At 46.5% G+C, this 15459-nt stretch overlaps 1 protein-coding gene across 1 annotated transcript in view; it reads right to left on the minus strand.

Moving 5' to 3' along the window:
* Positions 1 to 781: 781 nt before the first annotated feature.
* The window catches only part of LOC141073623 (COMM domain-containing protein 5-like), a gene marked incomplete at its 5' end in the record, with an annotated part of 32745 nt that continues 18067 nt past the window's right edge, over positions 782 to 15459 (minus strand). The window contains one exon of the mRNA XM_073560931.1: positions 782 to 1988. Coding sequence (XP_073417032.1) covers positions 1887 to 1988 — 102 coding nt within the window. The remainder of the gene's footprint in view (positions 1989 to 15459) is intronic.

Below are 15459 nucleotides of genomic sequence, written 5' to 3' on the forward strand. Positions count from 1 at the left end.
TGCTGCTCACCTGCACACAAACGTGAAAATCCCCCTGGACCCACTGTGGCACTTCTAGTGACCCTGCACCTACCGAGGAAAGAAAGATACTGCAGCCTGAACCGACCAGCCGGGCTTCGGAAGACGATCTTCAATCTTCGTTTCTTCAAGTACGCCTGTAAAAGCTTTACCCGCCAAAGACAGGAAACCAACTGATGAGTGAGAGCGGTGCCGCCCTTTTAGTCTTTAGGCTTTCTGTCCTTGAAGGGCGGATCTGCTTTCTTGTGGTGCTGTCATGGGTAATCGATAAAAGTAGCTCTTAATGCATTTTTGAGCTGCCTAAAGGAAATTAAGAGGGTTTGCTTTTATTTCCATTCTATTCTTCTTCAAGACTGATGAACTCTTCTCTATGGAGATCAGCAGTGTAGAATCATCTAATGACTGTAAACATCAGTTGGGACAATCCCCTTCACGAGGCTTTTCTATCCCACAAGGCATAGAGCATATTACTATTACTGTGAACGAGTTCATACCTTCACAGTTTGTCATACATTAGGGCTCTCCTTTGATTGACATCTATACTGTGTATGTGCCAGATAAGCTCAGTATTTGTCACCAGTGTCCTGCGTGAGTTTCACAGATTGATGATTTGTAAGGACTGAGTTTTAACGTCTTCATATTAAAAGTCATCTTTTATATCAGAAAGTGAAACTCTGCAGCCATTCTATTTTCCATTCTTACTCCCGAATTCTCTGCATGTTAGATCTGCACGCCATATTTTAAATACAAAGATACTAAACAATTATTTTCAAACATTTCATTATATTCAATATTTTTTTTATGACTGACCCAAAAATTAATAGTGCATCTAAAAAATGTAATACAAAGAATATTTACATGTACTCATATGTTACACTTCAATTCAGGAGGTTAAAGGGGTTCTGCACTTAGAATAAATCTGTCAATGGTATCAGACACATATCCTACATTGCGAACATCCTGTGGCTATTTAGGCTGCGTTCAGATGAAAGCTGAAGATCTCACACAGGTCACGTCTATAAAATGCTGATGTGACTTGGTCCGTGAGAAGTACGCTACGGTTATCCGCATCGTGTACAGGTGATGGCGCTCTGTGCCATTGGAACCAGCACTGCCGTGGGAACAGCAGCGATGATTATTGTAATGTGGTTCCACGCACGTTACCTGTGGGGTAAATTATTGCACAGTCAACAGCCACCTTCCCTTAAGTGCTTCATATTCAGCATTGCTTAGCTCAGCTGAACCAGTACATTACACTGACCGGGAAAACTGGCTGCCACATTATACCTGGGTGAGTATAAGCAACTTTTCTAAGGGGAGGGTTTACACAATCCGATTTGCAATGTTAAATGACCACCGATCAGCTACTTGTTTGTGAATTGGCAGTCATTTTACCACATTATCTATGTGCAAAAAATTATTAGTAATAGATTGTTCTGTGCACACGAGCCGTTGTTCTCGGCAGCACATGTACTCTTTACACAGAAAAATGTGCAGATTAGACTTTAAGCAAGTTTAAAGGGACTGTCAGCACAGAATGTCTGTTCAAAGCAAATACAGGCGCTCTGTGCATCATGGCAGAGCCAATTATCTATATACACTTTCCCACCTGCTTGGTCTCCATCTATCTCCTTCCTTCTCTAGCTCTATAAAGCCAGAGCTGTCAGTCAATGAAGAGGGAGTGGAGATTGAGAGAAAACATCATATAATTTCTTTGTGCTGACTGTGACGAATGAAGTGAATACAAAAAAACCTCTTTGCTTCTGATGAAATCAATCAAACATAGGCCTGTAACCAGCTACAGACTTGGGTAGGCACACACAAACTGAAATGGTGCAGATACAGTGTAATGCACAGTTTGCATATGGTCAGTCCTGGATTTTCAGAATGTTCTTCCTCTCAAGGTCATTCATTTCTTTCAAAAGCAAAGCAACGTTGTACCGCAGCTCCTGGAATTTAGCAACCGAAACCTGGAAAATGACAAATATGAAATGAATTTCTTGTAAATTGTACGTTCTATATAGGGTTCAGACTCAACTGCGTTTAGAAAATCATCCAATGTTGAGGTTCATCTCACCCACTAAACTTTCTCACTCAGCAAGAGGTGCACTCCAGTGACCTCTCTCACGTCAGCGCTACACACTGCAGGAGCGTTCTCGCGCTCCTGTCTGTTTGTTCTGGCTGGCTTGCCAAGCGTTCACATCATGCCAGCGCCCAACAAACCAGCCAGATGTAGCAGAGCTGAAGTTTGTCGTGGGACAGGTCTTCTTGTAGGACAGGTGAGGAATAAAGTGGCTTATTATTTTTGATTTGACACCAATAAATGGGAAAATGAGGGTTGGGGAGTATTTATTTAACCCCTTCATGACCAAGCCTATTTTGACCTTAATGACCAGGCCATTTTTTGCAATTCTGACCAGTGTCCCTTTATGAGGTAATAACTCAGGAACGCTTCAACGGATCCTAGCGATTCTGAGATTGTTTTTTCGAGACATATTGGGCTTCATGTTAGTGGTAAATTTAGGTTGATAATTTTTGCGTTTATTTGTCAAAAAATCAGAAATTTAGCGAAAATTTAGAAAATTTTGCAATTTTCAAATTTTGAATTTTTATTCTGTTAAACCAGAGAGTTATGTGACACAAAATAGTTACTAAATAACATTTCCTACATGTCTACTTTACATCAGCACAATTTTGGAAACAAAATATTTTTTTGTTAGGAAGTTATAAGGGTTAAAAGTTGACCAGCGATTTCTCATTTTACAATAAAATTTACAAAACCATTTTTTTTAAGGACCACCTCACATTTGAAGTCACTTTGAGGGGTCTATATGGCAGAAAATACCCAAAAGTTACACCATTCTAAAAACTGCACCCCTCAAGCTACTCAAAACTACATTCAAGAAGATTATTAACCCTTCAGGTGTTTCACAGGAACTAAAGCAATGTGGAAAGAAAAAATGGGCATTTTAATTTTTCCAACAAAAATTTTCTTTTAGCATCAATTTTTTCATTTTCACATGGGAAACAGGATAAAATGGATCCTAAAATTTGTTGGGCAATTTCTCCTGAGTACAAAGATACCTCATATGTGGTCATAAACCACTGTTTGGGCACACGGCACGGCTCAGAAGGGAAGGAGCGCCATTTGACTTTTTGAATGGAAAATTAGCTCCAATCGTTATCGGACACCATGTCGCATTTGAAGAGCCCCTGTGCACCTAAACATTGGTTCCACAAGTGACCCCATTTTGGAAACTAGACCCCCTAAGGAACTTATCTAGATGTGTAGGGAGCACTTTGAACCCCCAAGTGCTTCACAAAAGTTTATAACACAGAGCAGTGAAAATAAAAAATATTTTTTTTTCCTCAAAAATGATTTTTAGCACACTATTTTTAATTTTCACAAGGCTAACAGGAGAAATTGGACCACAAATCTTGTTGTCCAGTTTGTCCTGAGTACGCTGGTACCCCATATATGGGGGGGGGACCACTGTTTGGGCACACGGCAGGGCTCAGAAGGGAAGGAGCGCCATTTGACTTTTTGAAATGCAAATTACTTCCAATCGTTAGCGGACACCATGTCGTGTTTGGAGAGTCCCTGTGCACCTAAACATTGGAGCTCCCCCACAAGTGACCCCATTTTGGAAACTAGACCCCCTAAGGAACTTATCTAGATGTGTAGGGAGCACTTTGAACCCTCAAGTGCTTCACAAAAGTTTATGACGCAGAGCTGTGAAAATAAAAAAAAATTTTTTCCCTCAAATAATTATTTTTTAGTGTGCAATTTTTTATTTTCACAAGGGTACCAGGATAAATTAGACCCCAAAAGTTGTTGTCCAGTTTGTCCTGAGTACGCTGGTACCCCACATGTGGGGGGGAACCACTGTTTGGGCACACGTCGGGGCTCGGAAGGGAAGTAGTGACATTATGAAATGCTGACTTTGATGGAATGGTCTGCGGGCATCATGTTACATTTGCAGAACCCCTGATGTACCTAAACTGTGGAACCCCCCCCACAAGTGACCCCATTTTGGAAACTAGACCCCCCCCAAGGAACTTATCTAGATGTGTGGTGAGCACCTTGAACCTCCAAGTGCTTCACAGAAGTTTATAACGCAGAGACGTGAAAATAAAAAATATTTTTTTTTCCTCAAAAAAAATGATTTTTAGCTAGCAATTTTTTTTTTCACAAGGGTAGCAGGATAAATTGGACCCCAAAAGTTGTTGTCCAGTTTGTCCTGAGTACGCTGATACCCCATATGTGGGGGATGACCACTGTTTGGGTACACGTCGGGGCTCGGAAGGGAAGTAGTGACATTATGAAATGCTGACTTTGATGGAATGGTCTGCGGGCATCATGTTACATTTGCAGAACCCCTGATGTACCTAAACTGTGGAACCCCCCCACAAGTGACCCCATTTTGGAAACTAGACCCCCCAAGGAACTTATCTAGATGTGTGGTGAGCACCTTGAACCCCCAAGTGCTTCACAGAAGTTTATAACGCAGAGACGTGAAAATAAAAAATATTTTTTTTTCCTCAAAAAAAAATGATTTTTAGCCAGCAATTTTTTTTTTCACAAGGGTAGCAGGATAAATTGGACCCCAAAAGTTGTTGTACAGTTTGTCCTGAGTACGCTGGTGCCCCATATATGGGGGGGAACTATTGTTTGGGCACACGTAAGGGCTCAGAATGGAAGTAGTGGCGTTTTGAAATGCAGACTTTGATGGAATGGTCTGCGGTCGTCATTACGTTTGCAGAGCCCCTAATGTGCCTAAACAATAGAAACCCCCCACAAGTGACCCCATTTTGGAAACTAGACCTCCCAACTAACTTATCTAGATGCCTGATGAGCACTTTGGACCCCCAAGTGCTTCACAGAAGTTTATAACGCAGAGACGTGAAAATTAAAAAAAAAAAAAATTTTCCACAAAAATATTTTTTTAGCCCCCAATTTTTAATTTTCCCAAGGGTACCAGGAGAAATTAGACCCCCAAAGTTGTTGTGCAATTTTTCCTGAGTACGCTGATACCCCATATGTTGGGGTAAACCACTGTTTGGGCACACGTCGGGGCTTGGAAGGGAGGAAGCACCGTTTAACTTTTTGAACGCAAAATTGGCTGGAATCAATGGTTGCACCATGTCGCGTTTGGAGACCCCCTGATGTGCCTAAACAGTGGAAACCCCTCAATTCTAACTCCAGCGCTAACCCCAACACACCCCTAACCACAGCCCTAACCCCAACACATCCCTAACCCTAATTCCAACCCTAACCATAACCCTAACCCCAACGTACCCCTAACCCTAATCCCAACCCTAACCATAACCCTAACCACAAGCCTAACCCTAATTCCAACCCTAACCCTCTTTCCAACCCTAACCCTCTTTCCAACCCTAACCCTCTTTCCAACCCTAACCCTCTTTTCAACCCTAACCCTAACCCTCTTTCCAACCCTAACCCTCTTTTCAACCCTAACCCTCTTTTCAACCCTAACCCTCTTTTCAACCCTAACCCTAATGGAAAAATAAAAATAAAAATATTTTCTTTATTTTATTAGTTCTGCCTACCTATGGGGGTGATAATCGGGGGGTTTATTTACTTTTTCTTTCATTTTGATCACTGTGAGAGTGATCAAAATGAAAGAATGGAATCTGCAGCCGGCAGATTCGGGCAGGCGCACTGCGCATGCGCCTGCCATTTTCAAAGATGGCGGCGCCCATCATCCGGACCCGAGGGACACCGGGACTCAGGAGGTACCGGGGGGGGGGGGTGAGGGGGGATCGGAGGCTGGCGGGGAGCAGAGGGAATGGGAGGGAAGCAGATGATGACAGCGGCGGCAGATCGCCGCTGTCATTCAGTTGCGGGGGGGGGCGATCGCCGGTGGGGGGGCGTAATCGGTGTCTCCAGCCATGTCCGATGCTACAGCAGCGTCGGACATGGCTGGATTGTAATATTTCATCAATTTTCATTGATGAAATATTACTATCGCTCTGATTGGCTGTTTCACTTTTAACAGCCAATCAGAGCGATCGTAGCCACGTGGGGGCGAAGCCACGCCCCCTGTGGTGAATTACAAAGCCCCCTGTATCTGCGGGTCGGGTGACCTTTCAGTGACCCCGGTCACCCGATCCGCAGGGGGGCTTTAAAGTCATGACGCCACATAGGCGTCACTGGTCAGATTTGAACCAGGTTTCATGACGCCTATGTGGCGTCATTGGTTGCGAAGGGGTTAAAATAAAGGAGTCTTTCTTTCAATTAAAGGACTTTATTCTGTGCATTTTTTACAATATGACTATAGGTTTAGTAATGAGGGAGGGTGCTATAGAAGCCTCTCCAAAACTAGCCCCTGGGATTGATGTCAGCTGACAATACAAAGCTAACATCAAACCCAAACCCCATTTTCCACCGCACTAGGGCAAGTGGGAAGAGCGAGCCTAAGCGCCAGATTTGACGCATCTTATGGATGCAAAATTTATGGCGTGGATGTGGGCTGATGTTCTTAATCTGGAATGGGATCAATACCCATGGCCACTTCTTAGTCCATGAATGGAAGGGGAAACCACGTCAATTTTTTTTTGGGAGGTTTCCCCATTTTAATAACCAATAAAGGCTAAGAATACAGCTGTGAGCTGATATTAATAGCCTGGGATACTCCATGTTTATTAACCCCTTCCCAGACTATAAACATCAGCCCCCAGCTGTTGGCTTTTCCTCAGCTGGTTTACAAAAAGTAGGGAGACCCCACACCATTTTTTTTTCCTTAATTTATTGAATTACTAGCTAAAGACAAACACTAAACTACAAATTCCCTGCACTAACTACAGTATATACAGTAAGTCACTGCCATCTTTCTATCCATCTATTCTACGTATACATCTGTTCCATTTTGACAGGTCACACTGTGAATTTACTGTACTTGGCTGCTGAAATGTTGGGTTTTCTAGGAGATGGGTGAGTAAAAATTGGATTGCAAATGCATGGTCTGTGTGCCGTACAATTTTTTCCTCACACCCACTGACTTGCATTGGCAAGTCTTGGCTGATACACGTGGCTACTCGCAGCATCCTGCGATTTTTTTCTCTCAGTCAATCTGAGATGAGAAAAAAAAAAAATCAGATGAGCTCAGAATCATTGATTCTTTCATATTCTTCACACAGGAAGGAGTAAGAATGTGGGCTGTGTAATGTACAGGGACATTGGCTGCTTTTAGAATTAAATATTTCAACTGTGCTTTATTTTGTTAATTAGACAATCCAAACATTTTTTAATCTTTTCTGATGAGGATTTATTATGGTATTGCATAGACCCAGCTCAATTTAGAAATTTACTAGCATTATATAAAGGATGACTTGTCTTGGTGAATTCAATGTGTAGTTGACTGGATCACTTCAAATTTATTCCAAAAAATAAATGTCTCTATCATTCAATATGAGTATGTGTCTTTTAACTAACATCTCCCAACATGGCCAATGGTTAAATCCCAATCCCAGATAAATGAAAAAACATACACTGATAAATGATGGAGCGTGCACATGTGTAAAATACTGGTGAGCATCCACAGATAGTGATCATTCATAAGGGTGTAAGGGGGCAACTGCTTATTATGTTCAATCTATTTTATTATGCATTTTACAAACAGAGAATATATTAAATGCAAACAGATAATATATAGACTCATAGAAAATATCTAGTATTCAAAATTGAGAATACAACCTTCTATCAATAAGTCAAACATACCATGGTAGACAATAACAGTAACCATATGGCGAACGCCAATAAGATATTCAAGAGAGGAAGTATCCTCTATATTATGCAGAGGAAAGATATAGGATAAAAAAAAGCAGAAAAGACAGACAAGGGAAGAGGGGGGGAGGGGTTATGGATAAAGAGGTCGTTAAAATCATATATATATATTAAAGTGCAAATTCCTATGTAATTGAAAAAGTCAGCGGAACAAATTATGGAAATCAGGTGAGTCCTGAAACAAAATCCATCCACTCCAAATCCTTCTAAATTTATCGTTTGTACCATTTCAGTCTGCAGATAGCTCCTCCATTCTACACAGATTGACCATTTCCTTATATCAGTCTAGTATGTCAGGGGGGTTTGTAAGTTTCCAAAACCGCGGAATTACCATTCGTGCTGCTGTTAGACAAAACCGAAGAATATCTCTCTTCTGAGTCCCTATTGAAGAAGGTAAAATTGACAGAAGAGCTATTTGAGGGGACCTTGCTACAGTTTCCCGTGATTCGTTGATAATTGTCGAAAACCTTCTCCCAGAATGGCTTGATCTTAGAGCATTCCCACCAAATGTGAATCATAGAGCCCACCTCCTTCTCGCATCTCCAGCAACTGCTTATTATAATCACATACAAATAAGACTTTGATAAGGTGCCAGTCATCTGGTTCTGTAGTGCACAATGGTGGATTATAGGGACACCCATACTTTTAGATCAGCCGGTGACTGTACCCCACAAAACACTGACACCCTTTTCCACCTCAACAACGCAAGGACAGATCATAAGCTGCAAAAACGATAATCCATGAGGTGTTAGTTGTTACTTTTTACAAAATACATGATTATCACCTGCACTGTGGCTTTTGCAAAGTGCCGGTATTGGTGCTAACTTAGCCTTGAATCACTAAAGCCGGTCACACACATTAGATGGCGGTCAGCAGAACAATGGTTTAACTGATAAATCGTCCGACAGCCATCTCAGCTACCTTTCTCATACACCGAAGCGCTTATTTGGCTGAGCACTCCTTTGTTCTCCATGATAACGCCACCGACAGCTCACCCCTGAGAGATCAGTGCGATCGGCAGTCTGAAACTAGACATTCCTGATCGAGATTTTCCCAAACCCTTAGTTGTCCGGGGCCCCCATACACAGACTGTCAACTGAACCAGTCAATATTGTTGGGTTTGGCAAACATTAGTCTAATATGTATGGGAGCCTTACCCTTTAAGGGAATCAGGATCAACCCTTCTAAGCCATCTATATGGGTGTGCAGGTCATACATAGGAAGCTAAGTAAAAATGATACTTTGATATCTGCAATACGATGTCTTATTCCAGAAAAATCCACAGTTTTCTTATATGTAAATGAGCTGTTAAGTTCTATTGGCCAGACACTAATCTGTATGAGACTCTGCCTCCAGACATCATAATAAATGAAAGGGCAGTTTCCAGTGTGATGTGTAATGGCTGCTGTCTGCTCTCCTGATCTCCCGGCAGAGCTGTGTGTGATTATACCTGACACATCTGCAGGTTCCTCTCAGCTTCCATCTCGGAGCTGCGAGAGCTGCAGCAAATGTGTTTGTAAGAAACCGTTCAGTTCTCTTGTCCTGTGTTAGATACATGTATCACTGGTAACTCCCCGTATTAATTATAATAATCATTGTTCCAGTGGTCTCCATGGACACCCCCGGTTACAAGATGGCCGCGGGGTCCTTCCAGGTCCTGCAGGAAGGTGTCTCTCAGTGCCTGCTGAGCGCTGGCGCAGGCAAGCCACCTTCACTGCCTATCAGATTGCTGATCTGACACTGTGCTATGCAAAGTGTCAGATCAGCGGTCTGACATGATATAGTGATGTCCCAACATGGGACAATGTTATAAAGTAAAAAAAAAATATATATTTCCAATAAATCCATTTATGTATGTAAATAAAAACAAACCAAACACTAAAAGTAGACATTTGGTATCACCGCATCCGTAACGACCCATTCTATAAAACTGTCCCACTAGTTAACACCTTCAGTGAACACCGTAAAAAAAAACAAAAAAAAAAACGAGGCAAAACACAATGCTTTATCATCATACCACCGAACAAAAAGTGCAATGAAACACGATAAAAAAACAGACTTAAATAAAAATGGTACCGCTGGAAACGTCATCTTGTCCCGCAAAAAAACAAGCCTCCATCAGCAGAAAAATAAAAAAGTTATAGCTCTCAAAATGTGGTGATGAAAAAACAGGATTTTTTGGGTTGCTTACCGTAAAATCTGTTTCTCGGAGCCTTCATTGGGGGACACAGAGACCATGGGTGTATGCTGCTGCCACTAGGAGGCTGACACTATGCACAAAAAAAGGTTAGCCCCTCCTCCGCCGTATACACCCCACCGACCGGCAGGAAGTTCCTCAGTTAGTCAGAAAGCAGTAGGAGAAGTAACAGAATAGATTGAGAACAGAACAAACAACTCAACTGTAACAAACCGACAAACATAAGAACAGGAGTTGTAGAACATGGGAGGGTGCGGTGTCCCCCAATGAAGGCTCCGAGAAACAGATTTTACGGTAAGCAACCCAAAAAATCCTGTTTTCTCTTTCGCCTTATTGGGGGACACAGAGACCATGGGACGTCCCAAAGCAGTCCCTGGGGTGGGAAACAAACTTCCATCAGGCCAGTGGACTCGCCACCGCAGCCTGCAGAATCCTTCTACCTAGGCTGGCGTCCGCCGAAGCGTAGGTGTGGACCCTGTAGAATTTCACAAAGGTGTGAACCGATGACCACGTTGCAGCCTTGCAAAGCTGCAGCGCGGAAGCTCTGTGGCGCACCGCCCAGGAGGCACCCACCGCCCGGGTAGAGTGCGCTCTGACCCCTGGAGGGGCCACTCGATGCTTGACCCGGTATGCCTCCAAAATTGCCGATCTGATCCAGCGCGCAATAGTGGCCTTTGAGGTTGGGTGACCTTTCCTCGCCCCGTCAGGAATGATGAACAGAGAGTCTGACTTCCGCAAGGAAGTCGTCCGGGCTAGATAGACTCTCAATGCCCTGACTAGGTCCAGCTTGTTCAAGGACCGCTCCCGAGGGTGAGCTGGGCTCGGGCAGAAGGATGGCAGAACAATGTCCTCATTGAGGTGAAACGAAGATACCACCTTCGGAAGAAAAGAGGGCGGAGGCCGCAGAACTACCTTGTCCTGATGAAGGACCAAAAAAGGAGAGCGGCAAGAAAGTGCTGCCAATTCCGACACGCGCCGGATGGAGGTAATGGCCACCAGAAAGGCCACTTTCCAAGAAAGGAGGGAAAGGGAAACGTCCCTGAGAGGTTCAAAAGGAGGACCCTGCAGAACCTGAAGAACCAAATTAAGATCCCAAGGATCCACGGGCGCTCGGTACGGAGGAACCATGTGAGCCATACCCTGGAGGAAGGTTTTGACCTGGGGCCGGGAGGCCAGCGTTTTCTGAAATAAAATGGACAGTGCCGAAACTTGACCCTTCAAGGAACTGAGAGCAAGCCCCGCATCCAGCCCTGCCTGCAGAAACGCCAGAATAGAAGGGAGCGAAAAAACCAAGGGCGCGATGTCATTGGTCTCACACCAGGAGAAATAGGCTTTCCAAGTACGGTAATAGATCTTCGAAGAAGAAGGCTTTCTGGCGCGGATCATGGTATGAATCACCCGATCAGAGAATCCTGCCCGTCTCAAAACCTCGGTCTCAACAGCCACGCCGTTAAATTGAGCGACCGAGAATTGGGGTGGCAAATCGGGCCTTGAGACAGCAGATCTGCCCTGTCGGGAAGCTTCCAGGGAGCGTCCGCAAGAAGGTTGACAATGTCCGCGAACCAAGACCTTCTGGGCCAATTCGGGGCGATGAGGATGACTGGAATCCCCTCTGCTTTGATTTTCTTCAACAACTTGGGAAGAAGAGGCAGAGGAGGGAACAGGTAGGGGAGCTCGAACTGTGACCAAGGGACGGCCAGAGCGTCGGCGCCCACTGCCAGAGGGTCCCGAGACCTGGACACGAATTGTGGGACTTTCCTGTTGAGGCGAGATGCCATGAGGTCTACATCCGGAGTTCCCCACCGACGGCAGAGCAGATGAAACACCTCCGGATGTAGGGACCATTCCCCTGCCGCGAGACCCTCGCGGCTGAGGAAATCGGCGGCCCAGTTGTCCACGCCGGGAATGTGAACCGCGGAAATCGTTGGAACAAAGGTCTCTGCCCATTGAAGAATTCTGGACACTTCCGCCAGAGCTGAGACACTCCGTGTCCCCCCCTTGGCGGTTGATATACGCCACCGCTGTGGCATTGTCTGTCTGAATCCTGACAGGCAGGCCCTTGAGGCGCCTTTCCCAGTGGACGAGAGCTAGATGGATCGCTCGTATCTCTAGGACATTGATCTGCAGAGCTGATTCCTGAGTCGACCATCGACCCTGAACAGTGTGATTGCGGAACACTGCACCCCAGCCGATGAGGCTGGCGTCCGTAGTGACAATCTGCCAGTGAACGGGAAGAAAAGACCGCCCCAAGAGAATGAGGGGAGACGTCAACCACCAGTTGAGAGACCGCTTGATCCGGCATGAAAGGCGAACCGGACGATCCAGAGACAGAGCCGACCTGTTCCACCTGGACAAAATGGCCTGCTGGAGTGGCCTGGCGTGAAATTGGGCAAAGGGAACTGCCTCTATCGCCGCCACCATCTTCCCCAGGACCCTCATGGCTGTCCTGAGGGATGGAAATCGTGTGATCTGTAATGATCGCACGCCCTGCTGCAGGGAAAGGATCTTGTCTTGTGGGAGAAATACCCTTGACCGACGAGTGTCGAACAGAAGGCCCAGAAACACAAGGCGTTGAGTAGGGACCAGACAGGACTTTTTCCGGTTGACGATCCACCCAAAACTGGACAGGGTGTCTAGAACGATCGCCACACTTAGGCGGGCCTGTTGAAAGGAGGGAGCCTTGATCAGGATATCGTCGAGGTACGGAAAAAGAACGAGACCTCTGATCCTCAACAAGGCCATCAACGCCGCCATAATCTTCGTGAAGACTCTGGGAGCGGTGGCGAGCCCGAAAGGAAGCGCGACGAACTGGTAATGTTCGTGGTGAATCGCAAACCGCAGGAACTTCTGATGTCCGGGAAATATGGGCACATGTAGATAGGCATCTTGGATGTCTATGGAACCCATGAATTCCTGCTCCTCCATGGAAGCAATTACCGAGCGTTCGGAAGTGGCGAAGGCGAACTCTCTTGTTGAGTAACTTGAGATCCAAAATGGGCCGAACTGCCCCGTCCTTTTTCGGCACCACAAACAGGTTTGAATAAAACCCTGTGAAGCGTTCCGATTTGGGAACGGGCACAATTCCGGAACTGAGAAGAGAGGCGATGGCCGAACAGAACCCCGGGACCAAGGCCGGATCCCTCGGCGGACGGGATTGGAAGAAGCGATCCCGTGGAAGAGAAATGAACTCTATTTTGTATCCTGTTGATACAACCTCTCTGACCCAAGCGTTCTCTACTGAGGCGAGCCAGACGTCGCTGAAGAAAAGAAGTCGACCTCCCAATTGGAAGGGACCCCCGGGAGACCGATGGTAGTCATGCGGATGTAGACCGTCCAGATCTAGATCTGGACGGTCTTGCCTGCGAAGAGTGGGACCGCCAGGACGGAGTGGGCCTGAAGGAAACCTTCTTTCTTTCCTGACGTGCCTGTGGCCTTTGCTGGTTGGAAGGGTTTTCCGCCGTATTGAAACGGCGGAAAGTCCGAAAGGGACGAAACTGACGCCTTGGAGGAGGTCTGCGAGGCTTGGAGGGGAGAAGAGAACTCGTACCTCCGGTAGCGTCCTTAATAATCTGATCCAATTGTGATCCGAAGAGACGCACTCCCTGAAAAGGTAGATTGGTCAGAGACTTTTTAGAGGACAAGTCCGCCTGCCAGGCCTTGAGCCAAATTGTACGTCGGATTGCCACGATGTTACTTGACGCCTGAACTGCGCAAGATGCGGCATCCAGGGAGGCAGAAAGCAGATAATCCCCCGCATGGGAAATCTGATTGGCGAGATCGGCCAAATGCTCTGGTCGTGCCTTATCCAGAATGCCCTGCCGAAGGTCGTCTGCCCAAGTGGATATGGCCTTTGCTGCCCAAGAAGAAGCAAAGACTGGACATACCGCTGCTGATGCCGCTTCGAAGGCAGATTTTGCTAGAGATTCTATGATCCTATCATTAGAATCTTTTAGAGACGCCACACCTGACAGCGGAAGGACCGTATTATTAGAAAGTCTGGACACGGGAGGGTCCACCGAGGGAGAAGCGGCCCAGTTGTCCGTGAGCTCTTTAGCAAACGGGTACAGTACGCCGAGACGCTTTCCTCTTTGAAAGCGTCTGGTCGGATCTACTCTCTCCCTTGTAAAAATCTTTCCAATAAATGGAGATGCACGGTTCGTCCGGCTTGCAGGGGCACGGCTGAGGGAACAGCGTCCGGCTGACAGGCTGCGAAAATGGCGGCAGCCAGAGAGGAGCCGAGCAGGAAGCGCGCGCTTTCCTGCAGATGCAGAGGAGGGAGGTAGGCGGGGCTAGGCGCCGATGATAAAAATGGTGCCGCCCGCTAAGATGGTAGGGTGGGAGGGACGGCGCCGCCTCCGGGACGCTCAACCTGAGGGGAGAAGGCCGTGGGCGGGCTTAGAGCGGGCGGGAGGGAAGCCCGCCCGAGAATGGAGAAGGGGGGCGTGGCCGCGACGCCGGACAAGGCCCCAGATGAAGCCGGGGCCTGGATTAGAAGAGGCGGCCGCCTGTCAGCACAGGGCGGCGTGGAGGCGTCGCAGAACCGCCGCGGTGGCTGCTACTGAGGACAACTAGGACCCGGCAGAGGGGGGGAAGAGCTGTCCGATAACCAGCCAGGGCCTAAATAGCTGCAGCGGCTGCCTGGAAGCGACGCGGAGGCGTCGCAGCACTGTCACAGCGACCGCTGCCGAAGAATCCATGGAGTGGCCTGGCGTGGAACCCGCAGGGGAGAATGGGACTCAGGTCTCATACTTACCCTCCTGATCCGTTTCATCCAGCGTACTGTTTCAAGGAGAGTATCCTGCGCCTCAACCGACTGACCGGCTCTGGTAGGCGAGTGGGTGGGAGACGGGGAGCGAGGACCATCTGGAACGCCACATCCATGTTAGGGGTCTTGGTCCTGCTGTAGACTTATGAGGATACGGGGTGGCAGTACACGCCGTACTCATAGTCTCTTTGTGGGACTACAGATGTGACTATTCACACTGTATCCCTCTGGAAAAACCTGAAAAGAAACGACGCACATCGAGGTAGATATGGGTCTAATCAAAGACCCGTGTCCACCTCCTACTGACACTAAGCTAAACTGAGGAACTTCCTGCCGGTCGGTGGGGTGTATACGGCGGAGGAGGGGCTAACCTTTTTTTGTGCATAGTGTCAGCCTCCTAGTGGCAGCAGCATACACCCATGGTCTCCGTGTCCCCCAATAAGGCGAACGAGAAAACTACCGCCGCCAAACATAGAAACCCGCTATAAAAACCCCACTATAAATAGTAAATCAAACCCCCCCCATTATCACCCCCTTAGTTAGGAAAAAATAATAAAATTACAAAAATGTATTTATTTCCATTTTCCCATTAGGGTTAGGGGCTAAAGTTAGGGTTGGAGTTGGAATTAGGGTTAGGGGTGGGTTAGGGTTATGACTAGGGTTGGGATTAAG

This window comes from Dendrobates tinctorius, unplaced genomic scaffold (genome assembly GCF_039654945.1).
Source record: "Dendrobates tinctorius isolate UK_male_01 unplaced genomic scaffold, ASM3965494v1 ptg000309l, whole genome shotgun sequence".
Classification (NCBI taxonomy): Eukaryota; Metazoa; Chordata; class Amphibia; order Anura; family Dendrobatidae; genus Dendrobates; species Dendrobates tinctorius.